Here is a 19,676-nt window from a genome sequence, read left to right on the forward strand (position 1 = left end):
CAGCATCGTCTTTTAGGATTTGAAATAGCTCAACTGGAATTCCATCGCCTCCACTAGCTTTGTTCTTAGTGATGCTTCCTAAGGCACACTTGACTTCACACTCCAGGATGTCTGGCTCTAGGTGAGTGATCACATCATTCTGGTTATCTGGGTTGTGAAGATCTTTTTTGTACAGTTCTTCTGTGTACTCTTGCCCCCTCTTGATATCTTTCAGGGTTGGGCATCAGCAGGGAGCAAAACAAAGTCCCTGCCTTCTTGTTCTGGAGGAGGGAATAGCTACCCACGCCAGTATTCTTGCCTGGAGAATTCTATGGACAGAGGAGCCTGGCAGCCTGCAGTCCATGGAGTCGCAGAGTCGGGCACAACTGAGCGAATATCACTCTTGTTGTTCACGTTGTGAGAGCCTTGAACCAGGCACTGTCTCTCCCAACCCTTCCGTGGCTCCCCATCTCAATCTGTGTTAAAAAATTTAAAAAAGTCTGAGGGCCTGGAAGACCCCAGTGAGGTGCACCAGCTAGCTCTCCATCTCTTCTCCTAGGCTTCTCAGCAGCTTCCTCTGCTCTGGGCACACTGCCTTTCTGGCTGTTCCTTGAAGGTGCCAGACAGGTATTTGCATCAGAGCCTTTGTGCTCGCTTTGCCTGGAACACCCTTCCCTTGTGGCTTCCTCGCTTTCTTCAGCCTCTGCTCCAAGGGTACCTCCTCAGACACAGTCACAGAGGTCCTCAGCTTCTTTGCCCTCTTTCCTCTTGCCCCCCTCCCTGGGATGCTCTGCTCTTTCTCCTCCCCCGGTCACTCTTTTACTTATTTATTTAGGCTGTGCTGGGTCTCCGTCACTGTGCGGGCTTTTCTCTAGTTTTGGGAGCAGGGACTACTCTCTGGTTGCGGAGTGCAGGCTTCTCATTGTGGTGGCTTTTGTTGTGGAGCATCGGCTCCGGGGTGCACAGGCTTCAGTACTTGCAGCCCATGGGCTCAGTAGTTGCGGTTCCCCAACTCTAGAGCACAGGCTCAGTAGTTGTGCTGCCTGGGCTTAGTTGTTCCAAAGCATGCGGTATCTTCCTGGACCAGGAATTGAACCTGTGTCTTCTGCACTGGCAGCCAGATTCTTTACCACTGAGCCATCCACTGGGCTTCCCAGGTGGCGCTAGTGGTAAAGAACCCACCTGCCAGTGCAGGAGACATGAGAAACACAGGTTGGATCTGGGAAGATCCCTTGGAGGAGGAAATGGCAACCCACTCCAGTATTCTTGCCTGGAGAATCCTATAGACAGAGGAACCTGGCGGGCTACAGTCCATAGCGTTGCAAAGAGTTGGACATGACTGAAGCAACTCAGCACGCAGGAGCCATCCACTGATCTGCTCTTGTTCATCCTTCTAGTTTTAGCTTAGGTATCCCCTCCTCGAAGATACCTTTCTATGTTCCTAGGCTCCATCAGACAGTTGCCAGTGAATGTCCTCTGGCGCCATGTTAAGTGTCTGTCTTCCCCAAGGGCCACAATCCTTGTGAACAGCAGGAGCTGTGACTGTTTCCAACACAGTTTGGCTTTAGAACACACGCGTGGTGTTGAAACCCAGCTGTTACTGCTTATAATCTTGGGCAGATTATCTCTCTAAGTTTCCGTTTCCTGATGTGTAAAGTGGAACTCCTCATGGTTCCTTCCTCAGAGAGGTATGAGGATTCAATGTGAACTGCTGAGAGCAATGTTTGATCCTTAGTGAAAATGAAAGTCGCTCAGTCATGTCCGACTCTTTGTGACCCCATGAACTATACAGTCCATGGAATTCTCCAGGCCAGAATACTGGAGTGGGTAGCCTTTCCCTTCTCCAGGGGATCTTCCCAACCCAGGGATCAAACCCAGGTCTCCCGTATTGCAGGCAGATTCTTTACCAGCTGAGCCACAAGGGAAGCTTAGTGAGACCTCAGCAAATGTCAGCTCTCATTTTATCTCCTGTGACCTGCAGTCACTGGCATTAAACAGCTGCTTACTGACTTTTTGTTGAATTAGTGAAGGAGTGAATAAATCTGCATATCCAGGTGAGAAATGCAGGGATGAAAATCGGAGCATAAGGATGCAGGGCACGTACCAGGCTTCCGAGGAGGGTTGAACAGACTGTGGGATATGACCTAATTTCAATAAAGAAAACTTTTCATTTTCCATAAAACAGATGCCTTGTGGCTATGAGAAGTGGCAGACTTGAGACCCACAAACATACTTTCTGGAGGTGTGGGGCTGTAGAGCGACTGCCCTTTAGTGTTCATCGTGGTTGTGGGCTTGGTCTTGAAGAGAACCAGTGAGCAGTAGCTTAAAGTGAGATCTTAGTTCCCTGTCCAAGAACTGGACCTGAGTAGCCTGGGTGAAAATTAGAAATCCTAGCTGCTAGACTACCAAGGGCTAGAGGCTGGAAGCAAAGTGGCCCTGGTTCTTGCCTTGTTTGAACAATGAATTTCTCAAGGAGGCAAAAACTGTAAAAGCAGGTACAAAGTTTATTATTGGAGACATGGTACAAGTAGGAGAGACCACACAAAGAAATGGTTTTGAAGCTGTTTGCCTCAGATTGGGGCTTGAACCCATGTGCTGGGTCTTGAACCCAGCCAAAACCCTGCTTGGGACTCGAACTCACGTGGCTGGGACTCAAACTCAGCTATAACCAATGGTACCTGGTTTCAGGACCTAATGAAGCTCAGGTTCTTGATGTCTCATCTCAGAAAGAATTCAGTGCGAGACCAAGTGATAGGTAAGGAGTGGATTTATTCAGATTCAGAGAGAAGCACTCTCCACAGACAGAGTGTGGGCCATCACAGAGGGCGAGGGCGGCCCTGAAGTTTGGCATGGTTAGTTTTAATAGGCTGGGTGATTTCCTGTGCTAATGAGTGGGAGGATTATTCCAACTGTTTTGGGGAAGGGGTGGAGATTTCCAGGATTTGGGCCACCACCCACTCCTTGGTCTTTTTAACAGTGCCTTGGAACTGTCCTGGCACCTCTGGGTGTGTCATTTCACTTGCTGGTTGAGGATCAAGGTCTAGTCTTGTCTGCCATCTTGGTCCCATTTGATTCTAATCCATTTATGTTGTGTCCTTGGGCTATGTCATTCTTTCAAAAGTTGTGCCCTGCCCCTTTCCCTCCTGTTACAGTTTGTTTATTTGAGACAGAAGATACCCACCTGCCTGATGAGGAGGAGGGCAGTAAAGAGGTGATCACATCGTTTATACAGGGCAGTTCTTCCAGGTCTTTGTTTACCTTTGGCCAGTTATCGCCCTCCTTTTTCTACACCTGACCTGTCCTAGGTCCCTCTCTCACATGTATGCACATCTTTTTGTCAAGATGGATTCCAGCACAGAGGCCTATGGGAAAGTTGACACCGGCTATTCTGGGGTGGCGCCCTCTCCCTTTTGGACCCCTAGGAAGTCTTTCTGCATACTTGTAGTCTGGGAGGTCTCCTTGATCTCAAGAATGAGAAGTTTGTGCTCTCTTTATCCTTTATCTGGGCAAGACTCAGCTCATTTCTGCTCCTCCCATTACTGTCATTTTAAGTGTCCACCAGAGACAAAAGTACAGCTCTTTACCCTGTTCCTGTTGTTTATTTCTGTATGGAAGTATAAACAGGAGGCTGGTTATAAATGTCTAACCTGGAGTCCATCTATTTCTTGCCTCAAGAAATATAAACAGAAGGCTAGTTGTAAATGTCTATCCTGAAGCCCATGTATCTCCTGCCTCAGGCTGGGCTCTGAACAAGCTGGGTGGTAAGAGCAGACCTCTTGCCCTCTCTGGGCCTCAGGGTCTATGTTCAAACAAAGTGGGTGGTGGAAGATGGGCCAGCAAGTGTTCACAGCCTTCTCAGATCCACTTTCGTAACAAACATTTTGTATGACCCCTTTATGCCTTAAATGAAATTGAGAGATAATAAAATTGATTTATATGCATTGACAAAACCAACATCGTGCCCTAATTGAAGGGGAAAAAAAAAGATAGTGATTGAAATAAAATGATCTGTATTTCAATACTCAGGTACAAGAACAGTACAAGGCAAAATCAAACAGTTAAATATTTGCCTCTATTGTTGACTGAAAAAAAAAAGCACAACCTAACAATTGAGAGTTATGTCTTAGGACTTCAAGACCAGGAATGCAGATTCCTAAATAAGTTTGAACCCAGGCATCTCAGATGCTGTGCTCCTAACCACTAAACCACCCTGTATCTATTTGGCCAGTAGGACTGTACTTCCATGGCTAGTTTCTGGGGCAGTTCCAGCAATCTGACTGGAGGTGTTTAGAGTCAGAATTTGAATAGAAGGGGACATTCAGGTGCGAAGTTGAAACTATTGATACATTTTTATAACATTTATCTAAATGTCCTTAACAAAACTGAGTAGTGGTGGTGCTGAAGGCCTTGCCCCCTTCGAACTTCCAGCCCCTTCCCCCACCCTCCTTCCCCTGCCCTGCCCCCATCCCCAAGTCCCACCATGACTGCCACGTCCAGACTCATCCCTACCTTGAAAACCCGCCACCACGAGCTCCTGGCCCACACAGCCCCACCATTTTCTCCCCTGCCCCCACTCCCAGGACTACATGTACCCCTACCCTCCAAAGCCCACTTCTTCCTCAAGTTTCACCACCAGCCCCACTCCGGTTTCATCTTCACTTTGGTTCCCATCCTGACCTCATCCCAGCCCCACTCTGATTCTGCCTTCCACCACCTGCCTGGCACATTATCAGCCTTCAGCTACTTTGTATGAATGAATGAAAGGGGCTACAATAGTGAAAAGTTAGGTTCCCGACCTTGGTGAACTCAAATACGCTGTATGACTGCTCAGTGGCTCAGTTGTGTCCGACTCTTTGTGACCCTATGGACTGTAGCCTTGCCAGGCTCCTCTGTTCATGGGATTTTCTAGGCAAGAATACTGGAGTGGGTTGTCATGCCCTCCTCCAGGAGATCTTCCTGACCCAGGGATCGAAACTGCGTCTCTTAAGGCAGATTCTTCATCCCTGAGACACTTGGGAAGCCCACTCAAATTCACTAGTGAACAACTAATAATCATCGAGGAAATAAACACACACACACACTCACATTTATATGTAGCAGTGAGTTTAAGTGGACTCCGGGAGTTGGTGATGGACAGGGAGGCCTGGCGTGCTGTGATTCATGGGGTCGCAAAGAGTCGGTCACGACTGAGGGACTGAACTGAACTGAAGTGTTGTGAAGAAACTTAACGCTGCAAGTGGGAAATGAGAAGGAAGACAATGTTGTTGTGGATGAGCTGATCTATGGAGGCCTCTTGAAGAAACAGCTAAGCAGACGACGGAATGAGGGAACGTGTGTAGTCAAGGCCCAGGTGGGTGACAGGGAGTCAATCTAAAGGGTGTTGGAGGTGAGGGATAAGACAGGGAGAGGGCTTTCAGGGACCAGACCACGCGGGACCCTGTCTGGTGTCAAATACAAATTGGCGCTTGCGATTGGCTCTTGCCGTCTATCTCTGCAAGGATTAAGTTCTGTGCTGCTGCAGCTGCTGATTTTCAACATTCACTGAAAGGAGCTATTGGGGGTGGACAGCAGAAATGAGGCACTCTGTGCTCTGGGAGAAACTGGCAGAACAGGTTTTCAGACAGATATTTTCAGGAGCTGATTTTGTGAGCCCAGTTCTCAAATCTCCTCATATCTAGAAAAACACTAAAATCCTCATGGCGATGTCTGCTTCTTGTGACTAGCAGTAACCTTCACGAGACTAACAGAAACCTTCTGCCAAAAACATGTGCTTGATTGCATTATTCCCCCTTGACCAAAATCACATATATGCTGAACTTCCCCTGCCTCTTTAGAGTGGGTTCTCAGAACTATCTGAAATCCTCTCTCTCAGGCGATAGCCCTCATTTTGCCCCCAATAAAACTTAACTCATAACTCTCATATTGTGCTTTTTTTTTTTTTTTTAAGTCAGCACAGGTGAAGAGGTTTACAGGGACAGAACAGGGAACACCCAGTTATTTCAGAAGCCTTGTTCCACCCTATTAACAGCTTCCTGTGGCTGCTTTATCCCATTACCACAGATTTCATGGCATTAAAACAACAGAAATTTATTCTCTCCTACTTCTGGAGGCCAGAAGTCTGAAGTTAGTATCACTGGGCTGAAATCAAGGTGTCAGGGGGCTGTGCTCCCTCCAGAGACACTGGGGAGAGTCTGCTCCTTGCGGCTTCCAGCTGCTTGTGGCTGCCAGCGTATTTTACACTTCCATTTTGCCTTTGTGGTCACATTGGTTTCTCCTCCTGTTCTGTGTGGAATCTCCCTCTGTCTCTCCCTCATCAAGACACTTGTGATTGCATTTAGGGCCCACTTGGATAATTAAGGGCTTCCCTGTGGCCCAGATGATAAAGAAGATACCTGCAATGGGTTCAATTCCTGGGTCGGGAATATCCCCTGCAGAAGGGAATGGCTATCTACTCCAGTATATCTTGCCTGGAGAACTCCATGGACAGAGGAGCCTGGCAGGCTACTAGCTACAGTTCATGGGGTTACAAAGAGTGGGACATGACTGAGTGACTAACACTTTCACTTTGGATAATTCAGGACAACCGCTCCATTTAAAGATGGGACACACGCACACAATCACATCTGCAAAGGCCTTTTTGTCACATAAGGTAACATTCACAGGTTCCAGGGATTCAGACTTGGATATCTTTTGTAGGAAGATATTATTTAATTTATTATATCTACCCATTCTTCTGATGTCTGGTAATAATAATTCAATAATTATTCAATTCTCAGTGCAGTGTAAACCTTGACAGTTGTTTCTTTTTGCTTTTTTTTCTGTAATGTTATTATCTGATTTAAGTTTTGATTGCTGATGAATCCATTTCAAAGAGGCATCCCCTTCAATGTGTTTATTTCTGAACACACTGCCAGTCACAGGGCTAAATAGTCAGGCCATCTTCCCCCACTGAGTTTCCTTTGTTTTAGAGATCTTGGTTAATTTCAATAACTGATCCTTTGAGCTACTATTTCTTTTCTTCTTCCTAGGCTTTAAATTCCTGCTCTTAAGTTTTAAATTTACCAGTAAAGAATGAACCCACAAAATCATCAACCCCAATAAAACAGAACCCCAGGTGTTCCCTCTCTCTTTTTCCCTTGTGACCTCACAGTGTGACCCCAGGAATTGTGTGTAACTTCCAGGTCTTGTAAAGTAATAAACCTCTAGTTCTTCAAAGTTCCCTGATGGGTATTGCTGAAGGTCATCTTGCACTCATAATAAGAACTACAAGAGCTGATCCAGCTACAACACTGGTTATCCGCTGAAACTGGCACGAAACACTCGGGCTAAATTTGTGTTGGCTTAGTGTTGTTCCACCTACTTTTCTGTTTGTTACAATGAAAAACATTCAGACTAATCCATTTCTAATAAATGTTTGTGTGGAAAGAGAAAAGGGAGTTCACATGTACTGAGTGTACACAGAACACACAGCTCATAGTAAGCCCTCAGTAGATGTTGAATTGTTTCTTATACAATGCAGAAGTCCACGTTATTTTCTTCCATATTCCAAGAGGGGCAATGACTGATTAGTTACTAATGGTGCACAAGGAGGGAGTCAGGGCTTCAGAGTTAGAAATCAGGTGTGTCTGACTCCAGGAAATGCATGCTTTCCCCTACATCAGGGCTTCTTGACTTCGGTTCTACTGATACTTTGGGTCAGATAACTCTTGGCTATGGGGTCTGTCCTGTGCATTTAGCAGCATCCTTGACCTCTACTCATTAGAGGGCAACAGTCTCCCCCAAGTTATGACAATCAAAAATGTCTTTAGACATCGCCACGTATCCCCATGGGCAGCGAAGTGTCCTTTTCTTTGGAACAACTACCCTCCACTATGCTGCCCTAGAGGAGGCAGAGGTCCAAAGAGGTGCCATTTCACCTGGGGAATGGAACTCAGGTGTGCCACACAGCAAGTAAACTATCTCTACACCACAGGGGTGGAGATCGCTAGTCATCTACTGAACTTTACTCTCTGACTCTCTAGTGACAGATTTTAGCTAGGTGCACTCTTGCTAGAATAGAGACTACATTTCCAGCCTTCCTTGCAGCTAGGTGTAACCAAGTGACCACATTCCAACCAGTCAGAGGTGATACGGGCAAATTCCTAGCTGTGACCTTGAAGGGAGTTGTCATTCTCCTCTTCCCTGGTCTTTCTGCCCGAGATATGGACCTGGTATCAACAAGATCAAAGAATCTTGGGTCTCAGGGAATCCCCAAGTTGCAGGGCCTGTTTATGCTCAAATATTACTAGAGGAACCAACTTTCTTCTGATTTGAGTTACTTTCTTCTGATTTAAGAGTTTTGTCAAAGTTGCCAAACCTCAATTCTAACTATTATAGCCACCTAAGCCAGCCAGGGTGAAGAAGGAAAGTAGGCAGAAAAGGAGGAAGAGAGGATACAGATGAAGGGGTACAGGTGGCCTGGCTGGGCCAGCTCAGAGTCACTCAGGGAAACCTTCTGGGAAGGACTCTTAAGTAGGATCTCGAAGGAAGAGAAAATGTGGGGTGGGGAGCAAGGGGGTGGGCCCTCCAAGAGGGGCTGCAACAGGAGCAGAGGCCTTGAGGAGAGACCTGGGCAAGACCTTAAAAGACAAGGAGGGTTTGGACAGGCTGAGAAGAGAAGGGAAGGCTATAAGGAAAGAGCAAATCAGTGAAGATGGAGTGATCAGGCTCCCTCACCTCACATCCTCTCACTCTCGCCCCGCGTTTTGTAAATAATAATTACGTAACAGCTGAGGTCACTTAGAGCACTGCGCATGCATGTCAGGAGGTACTCTCTTGACCACGGGCTACATTTGTTCTCTAAGCATATATAAACTGTAGCTGAGAAAGCCCTTGTGGCCATGTTACGGCTGCTAACATTATGGCAGTGAGGCTGCATTAGGGCTTTATCTGCTAGGTCAAGCACAAGAGGAGAGAATAAACATGTCTACAGTACGATGGCTCCTCACATCTTCTTCCAGCCTCTTAGCTCTCACCTTGTCAACCCTGGGTTCGGCAAACAGTGAGATATGGTGAGACAAAGACAAACAGAGGGGAGCCCAATACCAAATAGAGAACTTCACCAGGTGAACAGGAATCAGGATCCTGGAGTTCATCATGAGGCTTGAAGGCAGCTGGGAGGGCAGCTGGCAGCTGGGCAGCTGGGAGGCAGAGAAATGATCGAGGATTCCTGGACCCTCTCTTAGAGGACCCACTCTAGGGCTGACCATTCATCCGTGACCCATGCTGAGACGAGCACACCTCTTCTGGGCCTGGAGTTCTGATGTCTTCTTGTCAAGAGCTTCTCCAGCAGATAACCAGGGCCAGCCAGAGTGCAGCCAAGGTCGCTGTTTTCAGTCCCAGGACCGCAAGTGTGAGGACAGACAGGAGCCCTGGGGGACACAGAGGAAAGCTCAGGAAGGACCCTGGGTGAACCCCCAACAGCTCACAACTCAGTGCCCCCATGGTGAAGCTGAGCCTAGCTTCTCTATAGCCTGTGGGGCTATATCCTTTCTACAGCTGAAGAGATCAAAGGCCTCCCTTCCTCCTGTTTCAGGCTCAAAGAGCCTTTGCTCAATATCCTACTTGTACCCTTAATCATCTTGACAGCATCCCTGACCTCTGTTAACAATAGAAAATGTCTTTCATTATTTGCTGCTCAACTCCTCCTTAGCCAGAGCTAAGCACTTCCTAAATGCTTTATATAATCCTCAAACTAATCTTGAAAAGTAGGATAACAATCCAATTTATATAGATGAGGAAACAGACCCAGAGTAGGGGAGTGATTTGCTCAGGGCCACATGTGTCAAAGTAGTGATGGGACCAAGTGGTCTGGCTCCCAAGAATAGCAGAATCAGGGCCAAGCATCTGGGAAGCTGACCTGGTCACCTCTATTGCAAGTTCATCCCCCAATTATCAATTGCCCTTGAGGCGATGTGATAGGCACAGTTCTGGGCACTTGCCCCATTGGATCTGTATATAGTTCCGTGAGGTAGGCTCTCTGATTCTTATCTCCCTTTCCCCTCCCAGATCACAGAGCAGGACACCAGAGACTCAAAGAGCTAGAAAGGTGCTCAATCCAGGGAGCCTGGCTACAAAGCCATGTTCTCCAGCTCTGTTATACACAGCTCCACAGTATATCCTTGCTCTGAATCAGGAGGAGCTCAAGACCTCGCAAGCAAGACTGCTCACTGAGCAGTTCGCACTGACTATTGGAAAGTACTTCCTTTGATTGAACTTTACTCTGGTTCTCTGGGTTCTGCCTGTGCAGTTGAGATGGAGTCATGGGAACTGTCTTTGTGGCAGGAGGGCCCTAGAAGTCTCATCTCCCATGGCCAAGCCCTCTCCGGCCCCACTTACCTGTGGGGGACTGGTTAATGCCACCGGAGGTAGGTATACTCACCTGATGGAAATACCTTGGCTGTACGTTCCTTGGTGAATTCTGACTCTTTGAGAGGAGTGTGATTTGCTGCAAGGAAGAGAAGTGGTCTCACACTCCCCTTTCTTTCTATCCCTCCACTTCCTGAGCCCCTGTGTTAGTAGCCGGGGAGATGAGCCTGTGAGTTTCTGCCTGGGATAGGGACTAGAAGTCAAACCCAGTAACTATGAAGGACTAGTCAGACCTGGTTGAGCATCTCTGGAATAGGGACAATGCCTGCTCCATTTCTGTATCTGCAGCACCCAGTGTGTGGCTGTCAAAGGCACACATGCATGTTTGTTGAATCATTAAGAGTGTGTACAAAGCTCTGTGGAGCCCAGAATGGGGAGAAATCAGCTCTGCCTGGGAGAAGGAGAAGACTTCACAGAGGAGGGGCTATTTATGCTGGGCCTTGAAGGATGAGTAGAAATTCTCCGTAGAAAAGGAGAAAGCATTCCAGGCAGAGGGAATAGCCTATGTAAATGACTCTGAGGCTAAGAAGAGCTAGCTTGTTTGCGACACAGTAAAAATTTCCTGGTGGACCACCTCCCTCTCTCCCCCAACACCTCCTAGACTACCTGTCTCACCTTTGACTCTCAACCTGGTGCCCTGTCCGGACAGGTACTGCCTGTTGAGTTTCCTCTGAAACTTTACGCAATAGTAAGTTCCTGCATGCTCGGTGGAGACGCCATGCAGAAGAATGCTGAAATCATTGTTGGAGGCCTGGACCGCAGTCACGTTGGAGTAGGAGATGCCTCTAAAGTTGTAGATGGCCTCCCGGCTCAGACCAGTCCCCCGAAACCACCTGATGGGTCCTGGGGGACCAACTCCAAGCACTGTGCAATTCAGAAAGACGGTGTCTCCAGGGGTTGCCAACACCAATTCCTGGGGCTGGATGATCCAGAGGTCTGGCCCTGTGTTCCCAGGTCCTGAATCCAAAGAGAGGACTTTATTGTTCCCTCTCTCCCTCCACAGTCCACTGATTTCCTCCCTTTCCTTCCCCTGTTTTTTTTCACTTAGCTACCCCTCCCACATTCCCTCATTGTTCAATAGCTGATTCACTCAGTAAAGAAGTTCTCAGTACCTACTCTGTGCTGATGCTAGGACTGGGGAAAAGAAAGCTCAGCAAAACATAAATGCCGTGCCCTAGAGTTCTCAGTCTGGTGGTGGAGGTGGCTCAGAAAATTCTTCTGAGGCTGGAAACCCAGAAGACTGAAGGACCAAGAGAAGCTTGGAAGGAGTCAGAGAAGGCTTTCTGAAATGTTTGCATTAAGACAAAATGAACCCCCCACCTCCAGCCCCTATCCTCACACACACACACAAAGATACCCTCCAAGTCAGCAATTTACAGGGGTTTCACAAACATCAATTCTTCTATTTCATCACCTGCATATCCTTTGAAATAGGAATTATGTTGCTTATTTCACAAATTAAGCACTTGAAGGATATAGACCTGAAATGACTAAGTTAAGAACACATTGTTATTGAATGACAGACCATATGGGTGTCCAGGTCACCACTGGTGGACTTAGAGATGGCCTGACTGGTTACTTGGGGATTAAATGATCAGCCCCAGAGACTCTCCTCTGATAGTGTGGCATATCCAAGCTCTTACTGTGGCCTCAGAGTGGTTGGGTATACTTCCTTGCCTCTTACCTTTGACCTTAGCCATGTGACTTGCTTTGGAGAAGGCAATGGCAAGCCACTCCAGTACTCTTGCCTAGAAAATCCCATGGATGGAGGAACCTGGTAGACTGCAGTCCGTGGGCTCGCTAAGGGGCGGACACGACTGAGCGACTTCACTTTCACTTTTCACTTTCACACATTGGAGAAGGAAATGGCAACCCACTCCAGTGTTCTTGCCTGGAGAAACCCAGGGACAGGGGAGCCTGGTGGGCTTCCGTCTGTGGGGTCACACAGAGTCGGACATGACTGAAGTGACTTAGCAGCAGTAGCAGCATGTGACTTGCTTTAACCAATGGGCTATTTGTTATGAACAGCAGACACACAAGTAGAAGCTTGAAATGTGCTTAAGGTGTTGGGACTTTCCCTCTTGTCCTTCTGCTATCTCCATGAGAAATATGTACTCCGGCCAGTCTGGGCCCTGGAATAAGACATGCAGAATAGGACCAGCCCAGCCACCTGTAAATGTGTGAGTGAGAAGTACGAATTGTTGTATGTCACTAAGGTTTTGCGAGCAGAGCTTGATTGTGGGTAAAGATGAATGATGCGGGTAAAGGGAGATAGATCAGAGCAGAAGGTTGTGACCTGCAGGGCCTGATACTCACCCTTCACAAGCACGGAGGTGCCTCCATCCAGCGTCTTTCCTGAGTGCTCACTTGAGCCATCAGATCTCACACAGTGGTAGGTTCCAACGTGTTTTCTGGTGACATTGTGGATATAGATGGAATAGTCACAATTAAGCGGCTCCAGCATCTTCTGGATCATAGGCATCACCCCGGGGAAGAAGCCATGCTTGAAGTTGTAAATTTCTTGCTCTTCCTGGTTGCTCACCTTGACCCACTTTATCATGTCATCAGTGCAGGAGCCGACTACTGTACATCTCAGCAGGAGTGTCTCCCCTTCTGCCACCAGCATGGGGCCCTCGGGCTGCAGCACCTGCCACTCACTCCCGTTGCTCTCCTCAGAAACTCCTGCAACAGAGGAAGAAAGACTTCGTGCAGGGCTAGAGGAACTTGGAGTCCTAAGAGGCAAACTTAACATAAACCAGCCATTAACTGGTCAAGAACAATTGCTTAGAACCCTCAAGGGGTGTTGTTGGAGAAGGAAGTGAAAGAGGGGGTGAGGCAGCTGGCTGGAGAGAGCGAGCGAGCAGGGCTATAAAATGGAGAACTTACAAGTAATCAGCTCACCATGGGGTCATCAACTTTGTGCTCTGAGTTTCCCTTCATCTGTGCTTCCATCAGGCCTTGGGAATAACTCAGTCTCATCCCAGGTCTGAAGTTGGTATCATGGTGTTTCTTAGTTTTCAGTGAAGGAGGGGAGTAGAAAGGTGGAGCAAACATTACCTTCTAAGAGGATCAGGGGAAGGGTTGTGGAATTCAAAATTCATTTCCCTCCCATCTTCAGCAAGGTATGTGCCATTAGCCACTAAGAACTGCCTCACAGTTGTGACCAAGGGACACCCCAAGTTCAGTCCCAGGGATTCTGTTTGTCCTTGGTGTCCTTAGATCCAGGAAGTTCAGCAATACTCACCCCAAACACCGCTATATGAGTGGTGAGACCTTGTCCTCTCTAATTCTTGCTGGCGCTCATTTCCCTACCCTCAGGTAGTTTCCTCACACACATGCACTGAACTGTGCCCATCACTCAGCAGAGCACTGAGAACAATGCCTGTTCCCATCCGTAAAACTGGAAAAACTCCTGATCAACAGAGTGATGGGTAGCCTACACAGAAGAGAATACTCTGCCTAGAGAGAAGTGCTCTCTCCCACGTAGCAAATCTGAAAAACAAGGTCCCAGATAATAAAATATAATAACATTCTAGAGTGAGGCTTATAACGCCTGTATAAGTAAAGTTAAGGTAACAATAGAATAATGATTGGGGTGAGGAGAATGTTAGTATACCATCGTAAGGTTCTTATATGTGAAATGGTATATCACTTAAGGTAGATGCTGATAAAGAGGTATTAATATATTGTAAACCCTAAAGCAATCACTAAATTACAAAATAAAATCACAGCTAATAAGCCAATAAAAGAGAGAAAATAGCATTATGAAAGTATTAAATTACCAAATGAAGACAGAAAAAGAAGCAAAAGGGAACAAAGAACAAGTAGGGCAGGTAAGAAGTTATTAGATTTAAACCCAATCACACCAAAAATTAGTTTAAATGTAAATGGTCTAGATATTCCCAGAAAAAGTTAGAAACTGTCACATTGGACAAAAAATGTAAGATCCAACTGCATATTGTCTACAATAAACCCATTTTAAATGTAAAGGAGCAAGAATGTTAAAAGGATGGAAAAAGATATATGATACTAACACTAATCAAAAGAAAGTTGGAGTGGCTATATTAATATCTGATAAAGTAGATTTCGGAGCAAAGAATACCTTCAGGAATAAGGAAAACTATTTGACAATGATAAAGGGATAAAATAATCAAGAAAACATAAAATCCCCAAACATTCATGCACCTAATAACAGAACTTCAAAGTATGTGAAGAAAACCCAAGAGAACTACAGAGAGAAACAGACAAATCCACAGTTGCCGTCTGAGATGTCAATATCCTTATTTCAATAGTTGATATAGACAGAACTATATATAGGCATATATAGTTAGAACAATATAACTATAGAACAAACAGACAAATCCACAGTTGCCGTCTGAGATGTCAATATCCTTATTTCAATAGTTGATATAGACAGAACTATATATAGGCATATATAGTTAGAACAATATAACTATAGAACAAACAGGCTGAAAATCAGAAAGAATACAGAAGATTTAAACACTATCAAGGACTTCCTTGGCAGTTCAGTGGTTAAGAATCCACCTTGCAATGTAGGGGACGCAGGTTAGATCCCTGATCGGGGAACTGAGATCCCACATGCCGTGGAGCAACCAAGCCCTCACACTGCAACTACTGAGCCCACAGACTCCAGAGCCCGGGTGCCACAACTAGAGAGCCCATGCACAGAAACATGCATGATGCAGAGCCCAGGCACAGCAACTAAGACCCAACACAGCCAAATAAATACATATTAAAAAAAAAAACTATCAACTTAGTCTATTTGATAACAGAAAATTGTATTCCCCAATAGAAAGATATATAGTTATTTTCAAATGCACAGGAACATTTAAAAAGATGGATTATGCTGTGTCATAAAAATATCTCAATAAATTTAAAATAATTCGAGTCATTAAAAGTATAAACTTTGACCACAATGGAACTAAATTAGTAACATCAATAATCGACAGATACCTGGAAAACTACAGATGTTTGAAAACTAAATAACACATGAGTCAAAGACAAAATAAAAGGGAAATTAGAAAGTATCTTGATCTAAATGAAAACACAGTATTAAAATTTGTAACACGCTGCTTAAGATGGTGGATATTTATAGAATTAAATGCTTATTAAGGAAAGAAGAAAAGACTTAGATGAAGGACCTTGGTTTCACCTAAAAAATTAGAAAAAGGGAGCAAATTAAATCAAAACTAAATAAAAGAAAGGAAACCACAAATTTATGAGTGAAAATCAATAGAGTAGAAAACCAAAATCAATAGAGAAAATCAATGAGAATAAAATCTTCTCAAAGAGCATTAAAATTGATACACCTCTAGTCCTACTGAAAGGAGAAAGAAATGGCAACCCACTCCAGTATTCTTGCCTGGAGAATCCCAGGGACAGAGGAGCCTGGTGGGCTGCCGTCTATGGGTTCTCACAGAGTCGGACACGACTGACGCAACTTAGCAGCAGCAGCAGTCCTACTGAAAAGGGAAAGAAGGTGAATGAGAGAGAGAGCCACAAGTAGAAATTAGGAATGAGAGAAGTGACAGCAGTACAGATTTTACAGAGATTAAAAGGATAATCATATATTAAAAGATCAAACCAGTCAATCCTAAAGGAAATTAACTCTGAGTATTCATTGGAAGGACTGATGCTGAAGCTAAAGCTCCAATACTTTGGCCACCTGATGTGAAGAGCCGACTCACTGGAAAAGACCCTAAGCTGGGAAAGACTGAAGGCAGGAGGAGAAGGGGATGACAGAGGTTGGATGGCATCACCAACTCAATGGATATGAGTTTGAGCAAACTCCAGGAGATAGTGAAGGACAGGGAAGCCTGGTGTGCTACAGCCCATGGGATCGCAAAGAGCTGGACATGACTGATTGAACAACAAAAGGATAATAAGGCATTATCATGAACAATTTTCATGGCTATGTATATTGGACAACACAAACACATTTTTTGAAAATACAAACTAATAAAGCTACCTCAAGAAGAGATAACCTTGACTGTCCTATTATCTGTTTAAAACATTTCATTTGTATTAAAAACCTTCCCACAAAGAAAACTCCAATAGCTTCACCAGTGAGTTCTATCATATTCAGTTCAGTTCAGTTCAGTCGCTCAGTCATGCCCAGCTCTTTGCGACCCCATGGACTGTAGAATGCCAGGCCTCCCTGTCCATCACCAACTCCCAGAGTTTACCCAAACTCATGTCCATTGAGTTGGTGATGCCATCCAACCATCTCATCCTCTGTCATCCCCTTCTCCTCCTGCCCTCAATCTTTCTCAGCATCAGGGTCTTTTCCAATGAGTCAGCTCTTCACATCAGGTGGCCAAAATATTAGAGTTTCGGCTTCAACATCAGTCCTTCCAGTGAACACCCAGGACTGATCTCCTTTAGGATGGACTGGTTGGATCTCCTTGCAATCCAAGGGACTCTCAAGAGTCTTCTCCAACACCACAGTTCAAAAGCATCAATTCTATCATATTTAGATATTATACCAAAATCATGATCAATAACAGAACAAATTGATAAACTGGAGTTCATAAAAACTTAGAACTCTTAAAAGGAGTTCAAAGACACTTGTGAAAGAAGAAAAGACAAGCCACAGAGTAGGAGCAAATCTTTGCAAAGCCTACATCTGATAAAAGGTTGTAGCCAGAATATATAAACTCAGTCATAAGAAACACAGTTTAAAAATGGGAGTTGAACACACCTTCATCCAAAGAGATGCACAAGAAATATGTTTAACATCATTATACATTCAGTTCAGTTCAGTCGCTCAGTTGTGTCCGACTCTTTGTGACCCCATGAATCACAGCACACCAGGCCTCCCTGTCCATCACCAACTCCCGGAGTTTACTCAAACTCAAGTCCATCGAGTCGATGATGCCATCCAGCCATCTCATAGGGAAATGCAAATTAAAACCACAATGAGATACTACTTCTTAGAATGACTAAAAATTGAAGAGGCTGACCATACCAAATGTTGGCAAGGATGTGGAAGAAATGTCATTCTCCTACATTGATGATGAAAATATAATATGGCAAATCACTTTGGAAAACTTTAAGGCAGTGTCTTTAAAAGTTAAACAATCACCTGCCATATGATCCAGTCATTTTATTCTTAGTATTTTCCCAAGAGAAATGAAAGCATATGTCCACACCAAACTGCGAGCAACCCAAATGTCTGTCAATGAGTGAGTGGAGAAACAAACTATGGTTTCTCCATACAGGAGATAGAAAAGAAATGACTATTGATATGTGCAACAACATGAATGACTCTCAAATAATTGCAATGAATAAAAGAAGCCAGGCAAACAAGGGTATGTACTGCATGTTTGTTGTATAAATTTCTAGAAAGTGCAAACTAAACTGTAGTGATGGGAGGCAGAGATGGGAGACACATAAGCAGTTGCCTGGGGAGAAGGAGGAATGGAAAGGATGCAAAGAAACTTTTATGAGTGTTAGATCCATTCATCATCTTGATCATTTTGGTGATAAGTTCACAAGTATGAAACATGTCCAATGCCCACAAAACCTGTCAAATTGCACACCTTAAACACGTACAGTTTGCTTTATGTCAGTTGTACCTCAATAAAGCTATTAAAATTTCATGAAGATGAAGCTTCTGTGTGTTATGAGAAGGGGAGAACTAATGGAGAAGAGGCAGTGGAGAAGGTTAGGGCTCAGAGGGTCTCGTGGTTCTTATCCCAGCTGGGGCAAGTCTGGGAAAGTGAAACAGCAGATAGGAAACTGGAGCCTGGAATAAGGCCCTGCACCTCTCACACCTTCTCACTCCCCTTTTCTTGATTCTCTTTCTGTGCTATCACACAGACCTTGGGAAATGTCCAGGGTGCTTTGGCTCTGCCTTGTCTGTAGAGTTGGGCTAGTCCCTTTCCCACAGCTCTGGGATTCCGTCCCACCCATTTTCTATCTACACGCTCTGGTTTTCATGATTCCTGTCATGGGGTTCTCTTTTGGAAGTCTGCTAGAAATCACTATTTTCCACAAATATTTTGAATATATTTTACTCTGGTTTGTTTAGATATATGATTTCCTAACCTAGTGCCTAACACATAAAGGACACTCAAAGTATTTGTGAAATGAGTTACTAAGAATTATGACTCACACTTTACTCAAGGAAACCTCTCTTGGGGCTGACCATTCTGAGGGATCCAAGGTGTAATGGACAGAATCTAGATCTCAGTAGAGATCTAGAGGTCTCTGCCTGGGGCAGAGACCCAGATGGTAGGGGATAGAACGAGCCCACTGAAAGCCAGTCTGGTTGATCAAAGGGTTCTGGGCTCTGAATCTGAATTGTACCTGGAAGCCCCCAAACTCAGGAGCTAAATCAGCTTGATTCTGACTTAGAGGAGACATGGGTATGATAGTAGTAACCAATAGTTATTAAATCTTTACATTGTGCCAGGTATTTATAGGTATTATTTCACACAAAGTCATGAGATGGGCCCTGGGATTAGTCTCATTTTACAGAGACCCACTGACTTACGAATGTTTGCTTTGTATAGTTTCACAGGGCCCAAAGCTTAGAAGGGCCTCATGCTTGCCTTAATGATCTACTATTGCTGTTTTAAAATTCTTAATATATTTGGAACAAAGGACCTGCGGTTTCATTTTGCACAAGGCTGGGCAAATTATGTAGCTGGTCCTGAGCTGAGCCTCATTATTTTTATATTAATATTTAATAACTCACAGCACCCCTAGAGAAAGGTCCCAAAGAGCGGTTCTTTGTAGATGGGTGTACAAGTATCTGAGCCAGAACATAGTGTTGTGAGCCCAGAGCCTGGGAGCTTGGCTTCCCTGTGCTGCCCTAAAAGTTCTGCTTCTCCAGACACTTGTCTGAGTTCTGCTGGGATCAGAGATATGCTCAGCTTCTCCCTCCCACTCCATCTGGTAGGAGTCAGGCCCCTCCTGGCACCTGTCTCTGGGGTCAGCCAGGAGTGGATCCTCTTCTATCACAGATTCTACTCACCAGAGAGGACAAGGAGCAATGCCAGCAGCCAGGAGCAGGGAGGTGAGTGACACAGGCAGGTCAGGGTGGGCATCAGAGGGGGCACAGGGCACCTCCTGTGGTCCCCTAGACTGACCACCATTCTACTCTCTGATGGGTGTTGGAGTCTGAAGTGGGGTCCGTATACAAGGCCTTTTCTGCTTCTCATGGCCAGGACTACTTGGGGAAGTATTTTCGCTACAGCAAAACAAAGCTGCTGGTGCAAGAGGAAGAAGGGGAATGGAGGAGTTTCCGGCTTTCACGTCTGAGC

At 45.4% G+C, this 19,676-nt stretch overlaps 1 protein-coding gene across 2 annotated transcripts; it reads right to left on the minus strand.

Moving 5' to 3' along the window:
• Nucleotides 1–6,596: 6,596 nt before the first annotated feature.
• On the minus strand, nt 6,597–19,619 carry SIRPB2 (signal regulatory protein beta 2). 2 transcript variants are annotated; one of them, XM_088843892.1, is made up of 5 exons: nt 19,388–19,619; nt 12,703–13,068; nt 11,002–11,343; nt 10,400–10,465; nt 6,597–9,389 (listed from the first exon to the last, which is right to left on the minus strand). In XM_088843892.1, exons 1-5 carry the CDS (start codon nt 19,572–19,574, stop codon nt 9,292–9,294), a joined length of 1,059 nt encoding a protein of 352 aa, XP_088700018.1. In that variant the 5' UTR covers nt 19,575–19,619; the 3' UTR covers nt 6,597–9,291. The 2 variants fall into 2 exon arrangements, with proteins under 2 accessions (XP_088700018.1, XP_088700019.1); XM_088843893.1 differs by lacking the exon at nt 10,400–10,465.
• Nucleotides 19,620–19,676: the final 57 nt, after the last annotated feature.

The sequence above is a fragment of the Moschus berezovskii genome, chromosome 15 (assembly GCF_049115385.1).
Source record: "Moschus berezovskii isolate FMDL1 chromosome 15, NW_MosBer_1.0, whole genome shotgun sequence".
NCBI lineage: Eukaryota > Metazoa > Chordata > Mammalia > Artiodactyla > Moschidae > Moschus > Moschus berezovskii.

Coding starts and splice junctions, on each gene's coding strand:
- SIRPB2 (XM_088843892.1), bottom strand. CDS start 19,574: ATGAGAAGCAGAAAAGGCCTTGTATACGGACCCCACTTCAGACTCCAA. Junction 13,069..19,387: donor ATTGCTCCTTGTCCTCTCTG/GTGAGTAGAATC, acceptor CCTCTGTTGCAG/GAGTTTCTGAGGAGAGCAAC. Junction 11,344..12,702: donor CACCTCCGTGCTTGTGAAGG/GTGAGTATCAGG, acceptor CTTTGGATTCAG/GACCTGGGAACACAGGGCCA.